The sequence below is a fragment of the Lichenostomus cassidix genome, unplaced genomic scaffold (genome assembly GCF_008360975.1).
Source record: "Lichenostomus cassidix isolate B80296 unplaced genomic scaffold, HeHo_3.0 HiC_scaffold_39, whole genome shotgun sequence".
Classification (NCBI taxonomy): domain Eukaryota; kingdom Metazoa; phylum Chordata; class Aves; order Passeriformes; family Meliphagidae; genus Lichenostomus; species Lichenostomus cassidix.
In genome coordinates this window covers 1,230,267-1,245,746 of record NW_028147446.1, presented here as the reverse complement: position 1 = coordinate 1,245,746, position 15,480 = coordinate 1,230,267, and the positions used below count along the sequence as shown (strand labels likewise).

At 48.6% G+C, this 15,480-nt stretch overlaps 2 protein-coding genes across 42 annotated transcripts in view; one reads left to right on the top strand and one right to left on the bottom strand.

The window, feature by feature from the left end:
• Positions 1 to 15,480, bottom strand: part of LOC146422659 (eukaryotic translation initiation factor 3 subunit G) — a 69,875-nt gene that overhangs the window by 25,671 nt on the left and 28,724 nt on the right. The window lies entirely within an intron of this gene.
• Positions 1,415 to 14,564, top strand: LOC146422661 (retinol dehydrogenase 8-like). Its single transcript, XM_085045988.1, has 6 exons — positions 1,415 to 1,806; positions 5,401 to 5,562; positions 7,247 to 7,426; positions 10,125 to 10,218; positions 11,997 to 12,180; positions 14,339 to 14,564. Exons 1-6 carry the CDS (start codon positions 1,701 to 1,703, stop codon positions 14,561 to 14,563), a joined length of 951 nt encoding a protein of 316 aa, XP_084902114.1. The 5' UTR covers positions 1,415 to 1,700; the 3' UTR covers position 14,564.

Sequence of the window (15,480 nt, the reverse complement as noted above, 5' to 3'; positions counted from 1 at the left end):
GAGCTCTTTACACCCCAGTTTGGCTCTAACTGGGAGCACTGGGAGGGAACTGGGATCACGAGCCCCGCAGCATTGCTCTTACTGGGAGCACTGGGAATGAACTGGGAGCGCTTTCCCCCCCAGTTTGGCTCTAACTGGGAGCACTGGGAGGGAACTGGGAGCTCTTTCCCCCCCAGTTTGGCTCTAACTGGGAGCACTGGGAGGGAACAGCGGCTGCGGGCTGGCCGAACCAGGTGGGCGTGGTTATGCAAATAGATCTGTTCCCCGCCCGGTGATTGGTGGGCGCGGGTGGGCGTGGTTATGCAAATAAAGCGCTCCCTCTGCGCGCAGTGCATTGTGGGCGCCGATGGTTATGCAAATCGATTGCGGCTGCGCTCGCTGATTGGTGGAGAGGGCGGGGTTATGCAAATTTAGTGTTAACAGCGCGGTGGTTTGTGGGAACGCCGGGGATGATTTCCGGGGGGATCGAGGAGTTCTCGGAGCTCCGGGTGGGGGTCCCGGTGCTCGGTACCGGAGCTCGGATCCCGATTTTGGGATCCCGGTGTCCGGTTTGGGGATCCCAGTGTCCGGTTTGGGATCCCGGTGTCCGGTTTGGGGATCCCGGTGTCCGGTTTGGGGTCCCGGTGTCCGGTTTGGGGATCCCGATTTTGGGGTCCCGGTGTCCCGTTTGGGATCCCGGTGCTCGATACCGGAGCTCGGATCCCGGTTTTGAGGTCCCGGTGTCCTGTTTTGGGGTCCCGGTGTCCGCTTTTAGGGTCCCAGTGCCGGTACTGATCCCAGTCCCGATCCCAATCCCAACCCCGATCCCAATGTCCGTCCCGGTCTCAGTCCCGCCCCACGTGAGGCTGATCCCGGTCCCGATCCCGATCCCAATCCTGGTCCCTGTCCCGCCCCACGGGGACACTGATCCCAATCCCGATCCCAATTCCAGTCTTGGTCCCGGTCGCGCCCCACGTGAGCGTTGATCCCAATCCCAATTCCATCCCACGTGGGCACTGATCCCAATCCTGATCCCAATTCCGCTCCCGATCCCAATCCCAGTCCCGCCCCACATTGGTGCCGATCCCACTCCCGACCCCAAATGCGCCCCACATGAGGCTGATCCCAGTCCCGATCCCAAATGCGCCCCACATGAGGCTGATCCCAATCCCGATCCCGTCCCACACTGCCCCCAATCCCGATTAATCCCGATCCCAATTCCTGCCCTGTCCCACGTGAGGTTCATCCCGGTCCTGACCCCAAATCCGCCCCACGTGAGCTGATCCCACTCCCGGTCCTGACCCCAAATCCGCCACAGGTAAGGTTTATCCCAACCCCGATCCCAGTCCCAGTCCCGCCCCACCCTGGCCACGATCCCAATCCCGGTCCCGACCCCAAATCCGCCCCACGTGGGGTTTATCCCAATCCCAATTCCGCCCCACGTGAGGCTGATCCCAATTCCGATCCCAATCCCAGTCCCGCCCCACGCTGACCCTGATCCCAATCCCGGTCCCGACCCCAAATCCGCCCCACGTGAGTTGATACCAATCCCAATCCCAGTCCCGCCCCACGCTGGCCCTGATCCCACTCGCGGTCCTGACCCCAAATCCACCCCACGTGAGCTGATCCCACTCCCGGTCCTGACCCCAAATCCGCCCCACGTGAGCTGATCCCACTCCCGATCCCAATCCCGTTAAGCGCTTAGCCGCGCTGTCACCGCCATGGCCTCTGCCCCGAGCCGCACTGTCCTTGTCACCGGCTGCTCCTCGGGCATCGGCCTGGCGCTGGCCGTGCGACTCGCCAGGGACCCGCAGCGCCGCTACCTGGGTGAGGGGACACCGCCGGGGGACACCGGATTGTCCCCAAGGGGGGTGACACCGGGAGGGTGAGGGGAACACACCGGGATTGTCCCCAGAGCGGGAGGGACAGCGGGATTGTCCCCGAGAGGGAAGGGGAGACACCGGCATTGTCCCCAAGGTGGGAGGGGAGACACCTGGGACTGTCCCCAAATCGGAGGGGACACGGGATTGTCCCCAAGGAGGGGGAAAAAACACCGGGATTGTCCCCAGAGCGGGTGGGACACCGGGAGGGTGATGGGGACACACCTGGGATTGTCCCCGGAGCGGGAGGGACAGCGGGATTGTCCCCGAGAGGGAAGGGGAGACACCGGGATTGTCCCGCAGCGCCGCTACCTGGGTGAGGGGACACCTGGGATTGTCCCCAAAGCCGGAGGGACACGGGATTGTCCCCAGAGCGGGAGGGACACAGTGGGATTGTCCCCGAGAGGCGAGGGGGAAACACCGGGATTGTCCCCAAGGTGGGAGGGGAGACACTTGGGACTGTCCCCAAATCGGAGGGGACACGGGATTGTCCCCAAGGAGGGGGAAAAAACACCGGGATTGTCCCCAGAGCGGGTGGGACACCGGGGATTGTCCCCAAAGCGGGAGGGACACGGGATTGTCCCCAAGGAGAGGGAAAAAGCCACCGGGATTGTCCCCAAAGCGGGAGGGACACCGGGAGGGTGATGGGGACACAGCTGGGATTGTCCCCAAAAGCGCTACCTGGGTGAGGGGACACCGCCGGGGGACACCGGACTGTCCCCAAGGGGGGTGACACCGGGAGGGTGAGGGGAACACCCCGGGATTGTCCCCAAAGCGGGAGGGACAGCTGGGATTGTCCCCAAAGCGGGAGGGTGACACCGGCATTGTCCCCAAAATGAGGGAGGACACTGGGATTGTCCCCAAACCGAGGGAAACGCCTAGGATTGTCCCCAAATCGGGAGGAGGTCCCTGATGGATTTTTGGGTCCCTGGCGGGTTTTTGGGCTCCCTAAGGGATTTTTCGGGGGAATTTTCGGGATCCCTAAAGGATTTTTTGGGGAATTTTCAGACTCCCTGTGGGATTTTTTGGGGGAATTTTCGGGATCCCTAAGGGATTTTTTGGGGGAATTTTCGGGATCCCTAAAGGATTTTTTGGGGAATTTTCAGACTCCCTAAGGGATTTTTTGGGGGATTTTTCGGGATCCCTAAGGTTTTTTTTGGGGCATTTTTGGTGGGATTTTCAGGCTCCCTAGTGGGTTTTTTGACCCCTAATGGGTTTTTGGGGTTTCTGACTGTTTTTTGGGGTTTCTGACTGTTTTTTGGGCTGTCCCCAGTGCTGGCCACCACGCAGGACCTGTCCTGGCAGTTTTTTTGGGATCCCTAAAGGGTTTTTTGGTGGGATTTTTGGGCTCCCTAGTGGGTTTTTTTGACCCCTAACGGGTTTTTGGGGTTTCTGCCTATTTTTTGGGGTTTCTGACCGTTTTTTGGGGTGTTTTCCGGGCTGTCCCCAGTGCTGGCCACCATGCAGGACCTGTCCTGGCAGTTTTTTGGGTTCCTTTTGGGATTTTTTGGGGCATTTTTGTGGGAATTTTGGGCTCCCTAGTGGGTTTTTTGGGGTTTCTGCCTATTTTTTGGGGTTTCTGCCTATTTTTTGGGGTTTCTGACCGTTTTTTGGGGTGTTTTCCGGGCTGTCCCCAGTGCTGGCCACCATGCGGGACCTGTCCTGGCAGTTTTTTGCGTTCCTTTTGGGATTTTTGGGGGCATTTTTGTGGGAATTTTGAGCTCCCTAGTGGGTTTTTTGGGTTTCTGCCTATTTTTTGGGGTTTCTGACTGTTTTTTGGGGTCTTTTTCGGGGTGTCCCCAGTCCTGGCCACCACACGGGACCTGTCCTGGCAGTTTTTTTGGGATCCCTAAGCAGTTTTTTGGGGCATTTTTGGTGGGATTTTCGGGCTCCCTAGTGGGTTTTTTGACCCCTAACGGATTTATGGAATCCCTAACATGTTTTTGGGGTCGCTGCCTGTTTTTGGGGTGTTCCCAGTCCTGGCCACCACGCCGGACCTGTCCCGGCAATTATTTTGGGATCCCTAAAGGGTTTTTTGGGGCATTTTTGGTGGGATTTTCAGGCTCCCTAGTGGGTTTTTTGCCCTCTACCGGTTTTTTTGGGGTTTCTGCCTATTTTTGGGGTTTCTGACTGTTTTTTGGGGTTTCTGACCGTTTTTTGGGGTCTTTTTCGGGGTGTCCCCAGTCCTGACCACCACGCCGGACCTGCCCTGGCAGTTTTTTTGGGATCCCTAAAGGGTATTTTGTGGGATTTTCGGCCTCCCTTGTGTTTTTTTTTTTGACCCCTACCGGTTTTTTGGGGTTTCTGACCGTTTTTTGGGGTGTTTTCCGGGCTGTCCCCAGTGCTGGCCACCATGCGGGACCTGTCGCGGCAGTTTTTTTGGGGTTTTTTGGGGCATTTTTTGTGGGATTTTTGAGCTCCCTAGTGGGTTTTTTGGGGTTTCTGCCTATTTTTTGGGGTTTCTGACCGTTTTTTGGGGTCTTTTCGGGGTGTCCCCAGTCCTGGCCACCACGCCGGACCTGTCCTGGCAGTTTTTTTGGGACCCCTAAGCAGTTTTTTGGGGCATTTTTGGTGGGATTTTCGGGCTCCCTAGTGGGTTTTTTGACCCCTAACGGATTTATGGGATCCCTAACATGTTTTTGGGGTCGCTGCCTGTTTTTGGGGTGTCCCCAGTCCTGGCCACCATGCGGGACCTGTCGCGGCAGTTTTTTGGGGGTTTTTTGGGGCATTTTTTGTGGGATTTTTGAGCTCCCTAGTGGGTTTTTTGGGGTTTCTGCCTATTTTTTGGGGTTTCTGACCGTTTTTTGGGGTCTTGTTCGGGGTGTCCCCAGTGCTGGCCACCATGCAGGACCTGTCCTGGCAGGTTTTTTGGGATCCCTAAAAGGTTTTTTTGTGGGATTTTCGGGCTCCCTAGTGGGTTTCTTGACCCCTACCTGATTTTTAGTGTTTCTGACTATTTTTTGGGGTTTCTGACTATTTTTTGGGGTTTCTGACCGTTTCTTGGGGTCTTTTTCGGGCTGTCCCCAGTGCTGGCCACCATGCGGGACCTGTCCTGGCAGTTTTTTGGGTTCCTTTTCGGATTTTTTGGGGCATTTTTGTGGGATTTTCGGGCTCCCTAGTGGGTTTTTTGACCCCTACCGGTTTTTGGGGTTTCTGCCTATTTTTTGGGGTTTCTGACTGCTTTTTGGGGTTTCTGACCGTTTTTTGGGGTCTTGTTCGGGGTGTCCCCAGTCCTGGCCACCACGCCGGACCTGTCCTGGCTGTTCTTTTGGGAACCCTAAGGGGTATTTTGTGGGATTTTTGGGCTCCTTAGTGGGTTTTTTGGGGTTTCTGCCTATTTTTTGGGGTTTCTGACTGTTTTTTGGGGTCTTTTCCGGGCTGCCCCAGAGCTGGCCACGACACAGGACCTGTCCTAGCAGTTTTTTTGGGATCCCTAAAGGTTTTTTTGTGGGATTTTCAGGCTCCCTAACGGGTTTTTTGCCCTCTACCGGTTTTTGGGGTTTCTGACCGTTTTTTGGGGTGTTTTCCGGGCTGTCGCCAGTGCTGGCCACCATGCGGGACCTGTCGCGCCGCGGTGCCCTGGAAGCGGCGGCCGGAGCCACCCTGGGTGACACGCTGCGGATCCTGCGGCTCGATGTCACCAGCGACAGCTCGGTGGCGGAGTGCCTGGGGGGAGTGCCGGGGGGCAGAGTGGATGTCGTGGGTGAGATTTTTTTGGGGTTTTTTTGGGGTTTTTGGGGATTTGGGGGGTTGGGGATTTGGGGAACAGAGTGGATGTCGTGGGTGAGGAGATTTGGGGGTTTTGGGGTTTTTGGTTTTGGGGGATTTGGGGAGTGCCGGAGGCAGAGTGGATGTCGTGGTAAAGCGATTTGGGGTTTAGTTGTTTGGGTTTTGGGAGATTTTGGGGGTTTTGGGATTTGGGGATTTGAGGGAGTGCCGGGGGCAGAGTGGATGTCGTGGGTGAGATTTTGGGGTTTTGGGGGATTTGGGGTGGATTTGGGGTTTTGGGGTGGATTTGGGGGTTTGGGAGGCCGGGGGCAGAGTGGATGTGGTGGGTGAGGAGATTTGGGGTTTTTTGGGGTTTTTGGGCATTTGGGGTGGATTTGGGGGCAGAGGGATGTCGTGGGTGAGGAGATTTGGGTTTTGGGGAGTTTGAAATTTTGGGGGTTGGGGAGTGCCGGGGCAGAGTGGATGTCGGGTAAAGAGATTTTGGGGGTTTTAGGGGTGGATTGGGGTTTGGGGGCATTTGGGGTGGACTTGGGGGTTTGGGGGGATTTTGGGGGTGTTTTTGGCGTTTTGGGTGACTCTCGGGAGGTTTCAGGGTTTTGGGGTGGATTTGGGAGTGCCGGGGCAGAGTGGATGTCGTGGATGAGGAGATTTGGGGGATTTGGGGATTTTGGGGTTTTGGGTGGATTTGGGGTTTAGGGTGGAATTGGGGTGGTTTAGGGGGCTTTGGGCAGTTTTGGAGGATTTTCGAGATTTTGGGATTTGGGGTTTTGGGGAGTGCCGGGGGAGCAGAGTGGATGTCGTGGGTGAGGAGATTTGGGGGATATTTGGGGATTTTGGGGTTTTGGGTGGATTGGGGTGGATTTAGCATCTTTAGGGGATTTGGGGCGTTTTGAGGGGATTTTTGGTGTTTTGGGATGGATTTGGGGGATGTGGGGGGCAGAGTGGATGTCGTGGGTGAGATTTGGGGTTTTTTAGGGTTTTTGGGGTGGATTTGGGGTTTTGGGGTGGATTTCGAGCGAATTTTCTGGGATTTTTAACGGGTTTTTTTTGGTTTGGTGTATTTTGGGGTGGATTTGGGATTTTTTTAGGATTCCCCTGATTTCCCCCCATTCTCCCCCAGTGAACAACGCCGGGGTGGGACTGAATTTTGGGATTTCTGGGTGGATTTCGAGCGGATTTTGAACGGATTTTGAATGGATTTTATGGGATTTTTGGGGGATTTTTAACGGGTTTTTTGGGTTTGGTGTATTTCGGGGTGGATTTGGGATTTTTTTAGGATTGCCCTGATTGTCCCCCATTCCCTCCCAGTGAACAACGCCGGGGTGGGGCTGGTGGGGCTGAATTTTGGGATTTCTGTGTGGATTTTAAGTGGATTTTATGGGATTTTTTGGGGATTTTTTGGATTTTTAACGGGTTTTTTTAGGTTTGGTGTATTTCGGGGTGGATTTGGGATTTTTTTAGGATTCCCCTGATCTCCCCTCATTCTCCCGCAGTGAACAACGCCGGGGTGGGGCTGGTGGGGCTGAATTTTGGGGTTTCTGGGTGGATTTTATGGGATTTTTTTTTTATTTTTAACGGATTTTTTGGGTTCGGTGTATTTCGGGGTGGATTTGGGGTTTTTTTAGGATTCCCCTGATTGTCCCCCCGTTCCCCCGCAGTGAACAACGCCGGGGTGGGGCTGGTGGGACCCCTGGAGAGCGCCTCGGGGGCTCAGGTGCAGAAGGTGTTTGACACCAACGTCTTTGGGGTTCTGCGCTTGGCGCAGGCGCTGCTGCCCCAGATGAAGCAGCGGCGCAGTGGGCACTTCGTGGTGGTCAGCAGCGTCATGGGGCTGCAGGGTGAGACCCCAAAAAAACCCTAAATCCCTCCCTGGGACCCAAAAACCCCATAGAAACCCCAAAATCCCCATAGAGATAGTGAAATCCTAATAGAAATGGTAAAATCCTAATAGAAACCCCATAGAAATCCCAATGAAACCCCAAAGGGCACATGGTGGTGGTCAGCAGCGTCATGGGGCTGCAGGGTGAGACCCCAAAAAAAACCCCAAAAAAACCCTAAAACCCTGAAAACCCCATAGAGTTTAAAAAAACCCCATAGAGATACTGAAATCCTAATAGAAATGGTAAAATCCTAATAGAAACCCCATAGAAATCCCATAGAGACCCCAAAGGCACTTCGTGGTGGTCAGCATTGTCATGGGGCTGCAGGGTGAGACCCCAAAAAAACCCTAAATCCATCCCCGGGACCCTAAAAATCTCATAGAGATCCTAAAATCCCCATAGAGATACCGAAATCCTAATAGAAATGGTGAAATCCTAATAGAAATCCTAATAGAAACCCCAAAGGGCACATGGTGGTGGTCAGCAGCGTCATGGGGCTGCAGGGTGAGACCCCAAAAAAACCCTAAAACCCAAAAAACCCCATAGAGATAAAAAAAACCCCATAGAGATACTGAAATCCTAATAGAAATGGTAAAATCCTAATAGAAATCCTAATAAAAACCCCAAAGGGCACATGGTGGTGGTCAGCAGCATCATGGGGCTGCAGGGTGAGACCCCAAAAACCCCATAAAAAACCCTAAAAATCTCATAGAAACCCTAAAACCCCCATAGAGATACTGAAATCCTAATAGAAATGGTAAAATCCTAATAAAAATCCTAATAAAAACCCTATAGAAACCCCAAAGGGCACATCGTGGTGGTCAGCAGCATCATGGGGCTGCAGGGTGAGACCCAAAAAAAACCCTAAATCCATCCCCGGGACCCCAAAAACCCCAGAGAAACCCCAAAATCCCCATAGAGATAGTGAAATCCTAATAGAAATGGTGAAATCCTAATAGAAATCCTAATAGAAACCCCAAAGGGCACATGGTGGTGGTCAGCAGCGTCATGGGGCTGCAGGGTGAGACCCCAAAAAAACCCCAAAAAAACCCTAAAAATCTCATAGAAACCCTAAAATCCCCATAGAGATACTGAAATCCTAATAGAAATACTAAAATCCTAAGAAAAATGGCAAAATCCTAACAGAAACCCCATAGAAACCCCAATGAAACCTCAAAGGGCACATCTTGGTGGTCAGCAGCGTCATGGGGCTGCAGGGTGAGACCCCAAAAACCCCAAAAAAACCCTAAATCCATCCCTGACACCTCAAAAACCCCATAGAGATACTGAAATCCTAATAGAAATGGTAAAATCCTAATAGAAATCCCATAGAGACCCCAAAGGGCACATCATGGTGGTCAGCAGCGTCATGGGGCTGCAGGGTGAGACCCCAAAAAAACCCCAAAAACAACCCTAAAACCCAAAAAACCCCATAGAGATACCGTAATCCTAATAGAAACTGTAAAATCCTAATAGAAATGGTGAAATCCTAATAGAAACCCCATAGAGACCCTAAAGAAACCCCATAGAAACCCCAAAGGGCACATGGTGGTGGTCAGCAGTGTCATGGGGCTGCAGGGTGAGACCCCAAAAAAACCCCTAAATCCATCCCTGGGACCCCAAAAACCCCCATAAACCCCTAAATCCATCCCTGGGACCCCAAAAACCCCAAAAAAAACCCCTAAATCCATCCCTGGGACCCCAAAAAAATCCCAAAAAAACCCTAAAATCCATCCCCGGGACCCCAAAAAAATCCCAAAAAACCCTAAATCCATCCGGGACCCCAAAAAACCCTAAATCCATCCCCGGAACCCCAAAAAAACCCTAAATCCATCCCTGGAACCCCCAAAAAACCCCAAAAAACCCTAAATCCATCCCTGGGACCCCAAAAAACACCCTAAATCCATCCCTGGGACCCCAAAAAACCCCCAAAAAAACCCCTAAATCCATCCCTGGAACCCTAAAACCCCCAAAAAACCCTAAATCCATCCCTGGAACCCCAAAAACCCCCAAAAAAACCCTAAAATCCTCATAGAGATGAAAAAAAATCCCATAGAGATACTGAAATCCTAAAAGAAACAGCTCCAAAATCCCAAATTTTTTTGGGATTCAGACCCCAAACTCCTCCAAAATCCCCCCAAAAATTTTGGGGTTTCCCGGGGGTTGATTTTTAACCCTTTCCGCCCCCAAAAACCGCTCCAAAATCCCAAATTTTTGGGGAGATCCAGACCCCAAAATGCTCCAAAATCCCAAATTTTTTTTGGGATTCAGACCCCAAACTCCCTAAAAATCCCCTAAAAAATTTTGGGATTTTCTCGGGAATGATTTTTAACCCTTTCCTTCCCCTCCCGGATTGATTTTTAACCCTTTCTGACCCCAAAAATTGCCCTAAAAATCCTCTTTGGAGACCTCAAAATGCTCCAAAATCCCAAATTTTTTTTGGAGATTCAGACCCCAAACTCCTCCAAAATCCCCTAAAAAATTTTGGGATTTTCCCGGGGGTGATTTTTAACCCTTTCATTCCCCTCCCGGGTTGATTTTTAACCCTTTCCGATCCCAAAACAACTCCCAAAATTCTCCAAAATCCCAAATTTTTTGGGAATTCAGACCCCAAACTCCTCCCAAATCCCTCAAAATTTTTTGGGATTTTCCCCAGGGGTTGTTTTCAACGACATCTACGCTGCGTCCAAATTCGCCGTGGAGGGACTTTGTGAGAGTTTGGCTGTGCAGCTGCTGCAGTTTAACATCTTGTGAGTTGAAAAATCCCAAAAATCGACCCAAAAAATCCCGGAAATTATCCCAAAAAATCCCGGAAATCATCCCCAAAAATCCAGGAAATCGCCCTAAAAAAAATCTCGGAAATCGTCCCCAAAAAATCCCCAGAAATCAACCCAAAAAATCCCCTGAATCGACCCAAAAATCCCGGAAATAACCCCCAAAAATTCCCAAAAAATCCCAAAAATTCCCAAACAATCCCCAAAAACCTCCAAACCCCAAAAAAATCCCAGAAACCCTTAAAACCCCGAAAACCAACCCCAAAAAATCAGAAAAACCCGAAAAAAATCCCAGAAAATCAGAAAAAAACAAAAAAAAATTTCCAAAAAAACCCCCAAAAAATCCCCCAAAAAATCCCAAAAATCCCCAAAAATTCCAAAAATCTGCCAAACCCCAAAAAAATCCCAGAAACCCTTAAAACCCCAAAAACCAACCCAAAAAAATCAGAAAAACCCGAAAAAAATCCCGAAAAAATCCAAAAAAAACCCCAAAAAAACCCCCCAAAATCCCAAAAAATTCCAAAAAGTTCCCAAAAATTAAAAAAAATCCCAAAACCCCCAAAATCCCCAAGAAACCCCTAAAACTCCGAAAAAAACAACAAAAAAAAAATCAGAAAAACCCGAAAAAAATCCCAGAAAATCAGAAAAAAAACCCCAAAAATCAAAAAACCCCCCAAAAAATCCCAAAAAATCCCAAAAATTCCAAACAATCCCCAAAAACTTCTAAACCCCAAAAAATCCAGAAACCCTTAAAACGAAACCAACCCCAAAAAAATCAGAAAAACCGGAAAAAAATCCCGAAAAAATCAGAAAAAACCCCAAAAATTCCCCAAAAATTCCCCAAAAAATCCCCAAAAAATCCCAAAATTCAAATCCCAAAACCCAAAATACCCAAAAACCCTCAAAACTCCAAAAAAACCAAAAAAATCAGAAAAACCCGAAAAAAATCCCAGAAAATCAGAAAAAAACCGAAAAAAACCCCAAAAAAATTCCAAAAAAATTCCCAAAAATTCCCAAAAAAATCCCCAAAAAATCCCAAAACCCCCAAAATTCCACAAAACCCAAAAATCAAAAAAACTCCCAAAACCCAAAAAATCCAAGAAATCCCCAAAACCCTGAAAAAAACAAAAAAAACCCCAAAAAACCCAAAAATCAAAAAAACCAAAAAATCCCAAAATTTCACAAAAAAATACCCCAAAAATCCCAAAAATATCCCCAAAAAATCCCAAAAAACCAAAAACCCAAAAAACCCAAAAAATCCCAAAAAAAAAAAAAAAAATCAAACCCAAAAAAAACCCCAAAAATCCAAAAAAACCCCAAAAATATCCAAAACCAAAAAAATCCCAAAAATCCCCAAAAATCCCCAAAAATTCCCAAAAAACCCCAAACCCCCAAAAATCCCAGAAACCCTTAAAACCCCGAAAACCAACCCAAAATCAGAAAAACCCGAAAAATCCCAGAAAATCAGAAAAAAACCCCAAAAATTCCCAAAAAATCCCCAAAAAAATCCCAAAAAAATTTTTAAAAATCCCCCAAAACCTCCAAACCCCAAAAAATCCCAGAAACTCTTAAAACCCCAAAAATCAACCAAAAAAAATCAGAAAAAACTGAAAAAAACCCCGAAAAAATCAGAAAAACCCCAAAAAAATTCCCAAAAAATCCCAAAAAATCCCCAAAAAAATCCCAAAAAAATTTTTTAAAAATCCCCCAAAAACCCCCAAAAAATCCCCAAAAAATCCCCCAAATCCCCTCAGCGTGACGATGGTGGAGCCAGGCCCGGTGAACACGGAATTCGAGCGGAAAGTGCTGCAGGAAGTGGAAAAATCGGAATTTCCCGGAACGGATCCGGAAACTCTGCGCTACTTCCGGGAAGTTTACCTGCCGGCCTCGCGCCAGGTGTTCGACACCTTCGGCCAGAGCCCCGAGCTGGTGGCCCAGGTGGGAATTGGGGAATTTCTGGGATTTTTTTGGAATTTTTTGGGGATTTTTTGGGAATTTTTTGGGATTTTTTTGGAATTTTTGGGGTTTTTTTTTTGTTTTTATGGGGATTTTTGGGACATTTTTAGGGTATTTTATTGTTCTCATCTCACCTGGGATTTGTCACCTTCGGCCAGAACCACGAGCAATTGGTCCAGGTGGGAATTTGGGGTTTTTTGGGAATTTTTTGGGAATTTTTTGGGATTTTTTGGGGATTTTTTGGGAATTTTTTGGGGAATTTTTCGCGTTTTTTGGGGAATTTTGAGGCATTTTATGTCCTAATCTCACCTGGAATTCGACACCTTCGGCCAGAGCCCTGAGCAGGTGGCCCAGGTGGGAATTTGGGGTTTTTTGGGAATTTTTTGGGAATTTTTTGGGATTTTTTGGGGATTTTTTGGGAATTTTTTGGGGAATTTTTCGCGTTTTTTGGGGAATTTTGAGGCATTTTATGTCCTAATCTCACCTGGAATTCGACACCTTCGGCCAGAGCCCTGAGCAGGTGGCCCAGGTGGGAATTTGGGGTTTTTTGGGAATTTTTTGGGGATTTTTTTGGGATTTTTTGGGGATTTTTTGGGAATTTTTTGGGATTTTTTCTCATTTTTTGGGGAATTTTGAGGCATTTTTGTTCAAATTCACCTGGAATTTGTCACCTTCAGCCAGAGCCTCGAGCTGGTGGCCCAGGTGGGAATTTGGGATTTTTGGGAATTTTTTGGGATTTTTTGGGGATTTTTTGGGAATTTTTGGGAATTTTTTTGAGATTTTTGGAGGTTTTATAGACTTTTTTTTGTTTTTTGGGAATTATTTTGGCAATTTATTGGTCCTGACTCACCTGGAATTCGTCAGCTTTGGCCAGAGCCACGAGCTGGTGGTCCAGGTGGGAATTTGGGGATTTTGGGGATTTTTGGGAATTTTTTGGGAATTTTTGGGAATTTTTTGGAGATGTTTTTGGGTTTTATAGACCTTTTTTTGGGTTTTTTGGGAATTTTTTTGGCAATTTATTGTTCTCAACTCACCTGGAATTTGTCACCTTTGGCCAGAGCCACGAGCAGGTGGCCCAGGTGGGAATTTGGGAATTTTGGGAATTTTTTGGGGATTTTTTGGGGATTTTTTGGGGATTTTTTGGGAATTTTTGGGGAATTTTTTGGGAATTTTTTTGGGAAATTTTTTGGGAATTTTTTGGGGGGTTTTATAAACCTTTATTTGGGTTTTTGGGGTTTCCGGGTGGAGTTTTTTGGGTTTCTAGGTAGGATTTTTGTGTTTTCTGGGTGAGTTTTTTTGGGGTTTTTTTTGGAGTTTCTAAGTGGGTTTTTGGTGAATTTTTGGGGTTTCTGAGCGAATTTTCGATGTTTTTTAGTTGGGTTTTTTGGGATTTTTTTGTGGGATTTTTACCAAATTTGGGATTTTTCCCCCCCAGGCCATCATGGATATGATCAGCTCCCCCCTTCCCCATTCCTGGGCGGATTTTTGGGGTTTTCTGGGTGAATTTTTGGAGTTTCTGAGCGAATTTTCGATATTTCTCGGTAGTTTTTTAGTGGGTTTTTTGGGATTTTTTGTGGGATTTTCACCAAATTTCGGGATTTTCTCCCCCAGGCCATCATGGACGTCATCAGCTCGCCCCTTCCCCCGTTCCTGGGTGGGATTTTGGGTTTTCTGGTTAAATTTTTTCAGTTTCTGAGCGAATTTTCGATGGTTTTTAGTGGGGTTTTTTGGGGTTTTTTGGGGATTTTCACCAAATTTGGGATTTTCCCCCCCCCAGGCCATCATGGAGGTGATCAGCTCTCCCTGACCCCATTCCTGGGTGGGATTTTGGGGTTTCTGAGCGAATTTTTGGAGTTTCTGAGCGAAATTTTGGGGTTTCTGGGCGGATTTTTGATGTTTTTTGGTCGTTTTTTGGAGTTTTTTAGGGTTTTTTTTTTTGGGGGGGATTTTTACCAAATTTTGAGATTTTTTCCCCCCCCCAGGCCATCATGGATATGATCAGCTCCTCCCTTCCCCCATTCCTGGGTGGGATTTTGGTGGATTTTTGGGGTTTCTGAGCGAATTTTCGATGGTTTTTAGTGGGGGTTTTTGGGGTTTTTTGTGTGATTTTCACCAAATTTCGGGATTTCCCCCCTCCCAGGCCATCATGGACGTCATCAGCTCGCCCCGCCCGCCCTTCCGCTCGCCCACCAACCCTCTCTACTCGCCCCTGCTCGCGCTGCGCTTCGCCGACCCTCGTGGGGATTTGGGGATTCGAACCTTCCACCGGCTGCTGTGGGATCTCGGACCCGTTTTTAGGGTCAGCCTGGCGGCGCTGCGCTGCCTCACCTGCCGCTGCTGCCGGCGCCGCGTCACCCCCGTGTGACCCCAAAAATATAAACCCGAAATTTGGGGGGATTTTTGGGGAGTTTGGGGCGTTTTGGGGGGAATTTGGGATTTTGGGGGTGAGGTGATTTTGGGGGGTTTAGGGTGATTTTAGGTGAATTTGGGGGTTTTGAGGTGATTTTGGAGTGATTTAGGTGAATTTGGGGTGAATTTGGGGTTAAGGTGTTAAGAGATTGATTGGGTGATTTTGGGGACTTTGAGGTGATTTTAGGGTGATTTTGGAATCAATGTGAATTTAGGGTGATTTTGGGGTTTAAGGTGATTTTGGGCTGAATTGAGGTGATTTTGGGATGATTTTGGGGATTTTTGGGGTGAGTTGAGGTGATTTTAGGGTGAATTTGGGGAGAATTTGGGGGTTTGGGGTGATTTTGGGGATTTTAGGGTAACTGGGTGATTTGGGAGGATTTAAGGTGATTTTGGGGATTTTGGTGATTTAAGGGTGATTTTGGGGTGATTTTAGGGTGAATTTGGGGTGAATTGAGGTGATTTGGGGAGGATTTTAGGGTGATTTTGGGGGTTTTGGGGTGATTTTAGGGTGAATTGGGGGGAATTTGGGGTGATTTTGGGGTGATTTTGGGGTGAACTGACGTGATTTTGTGATTTTAGGGTGATTTTGGGGGGAATCAATGTGAATTTGGGGTGAATTGAGGTGGTTTGGGGTCATTTTGGACTCAATTGAGGTGATTTTGAGGTGATTTTAGGGTGAATTTGGGGTGAATTGAAGTGATTTTGGACTGAATTGAGGTGATTTTGGGGTGATTTTAGGGTGATTTTGGGGTGAATCGAGGTGATTTTGGGGGTTTGAGGTGATTTTGGACTGAATTGAAGTTATTTTGGGGTGAATCGAGGTGATTTTGAGGTGATTTTAGGGTGATTTTAGGGCGAATTTGGGGTGAA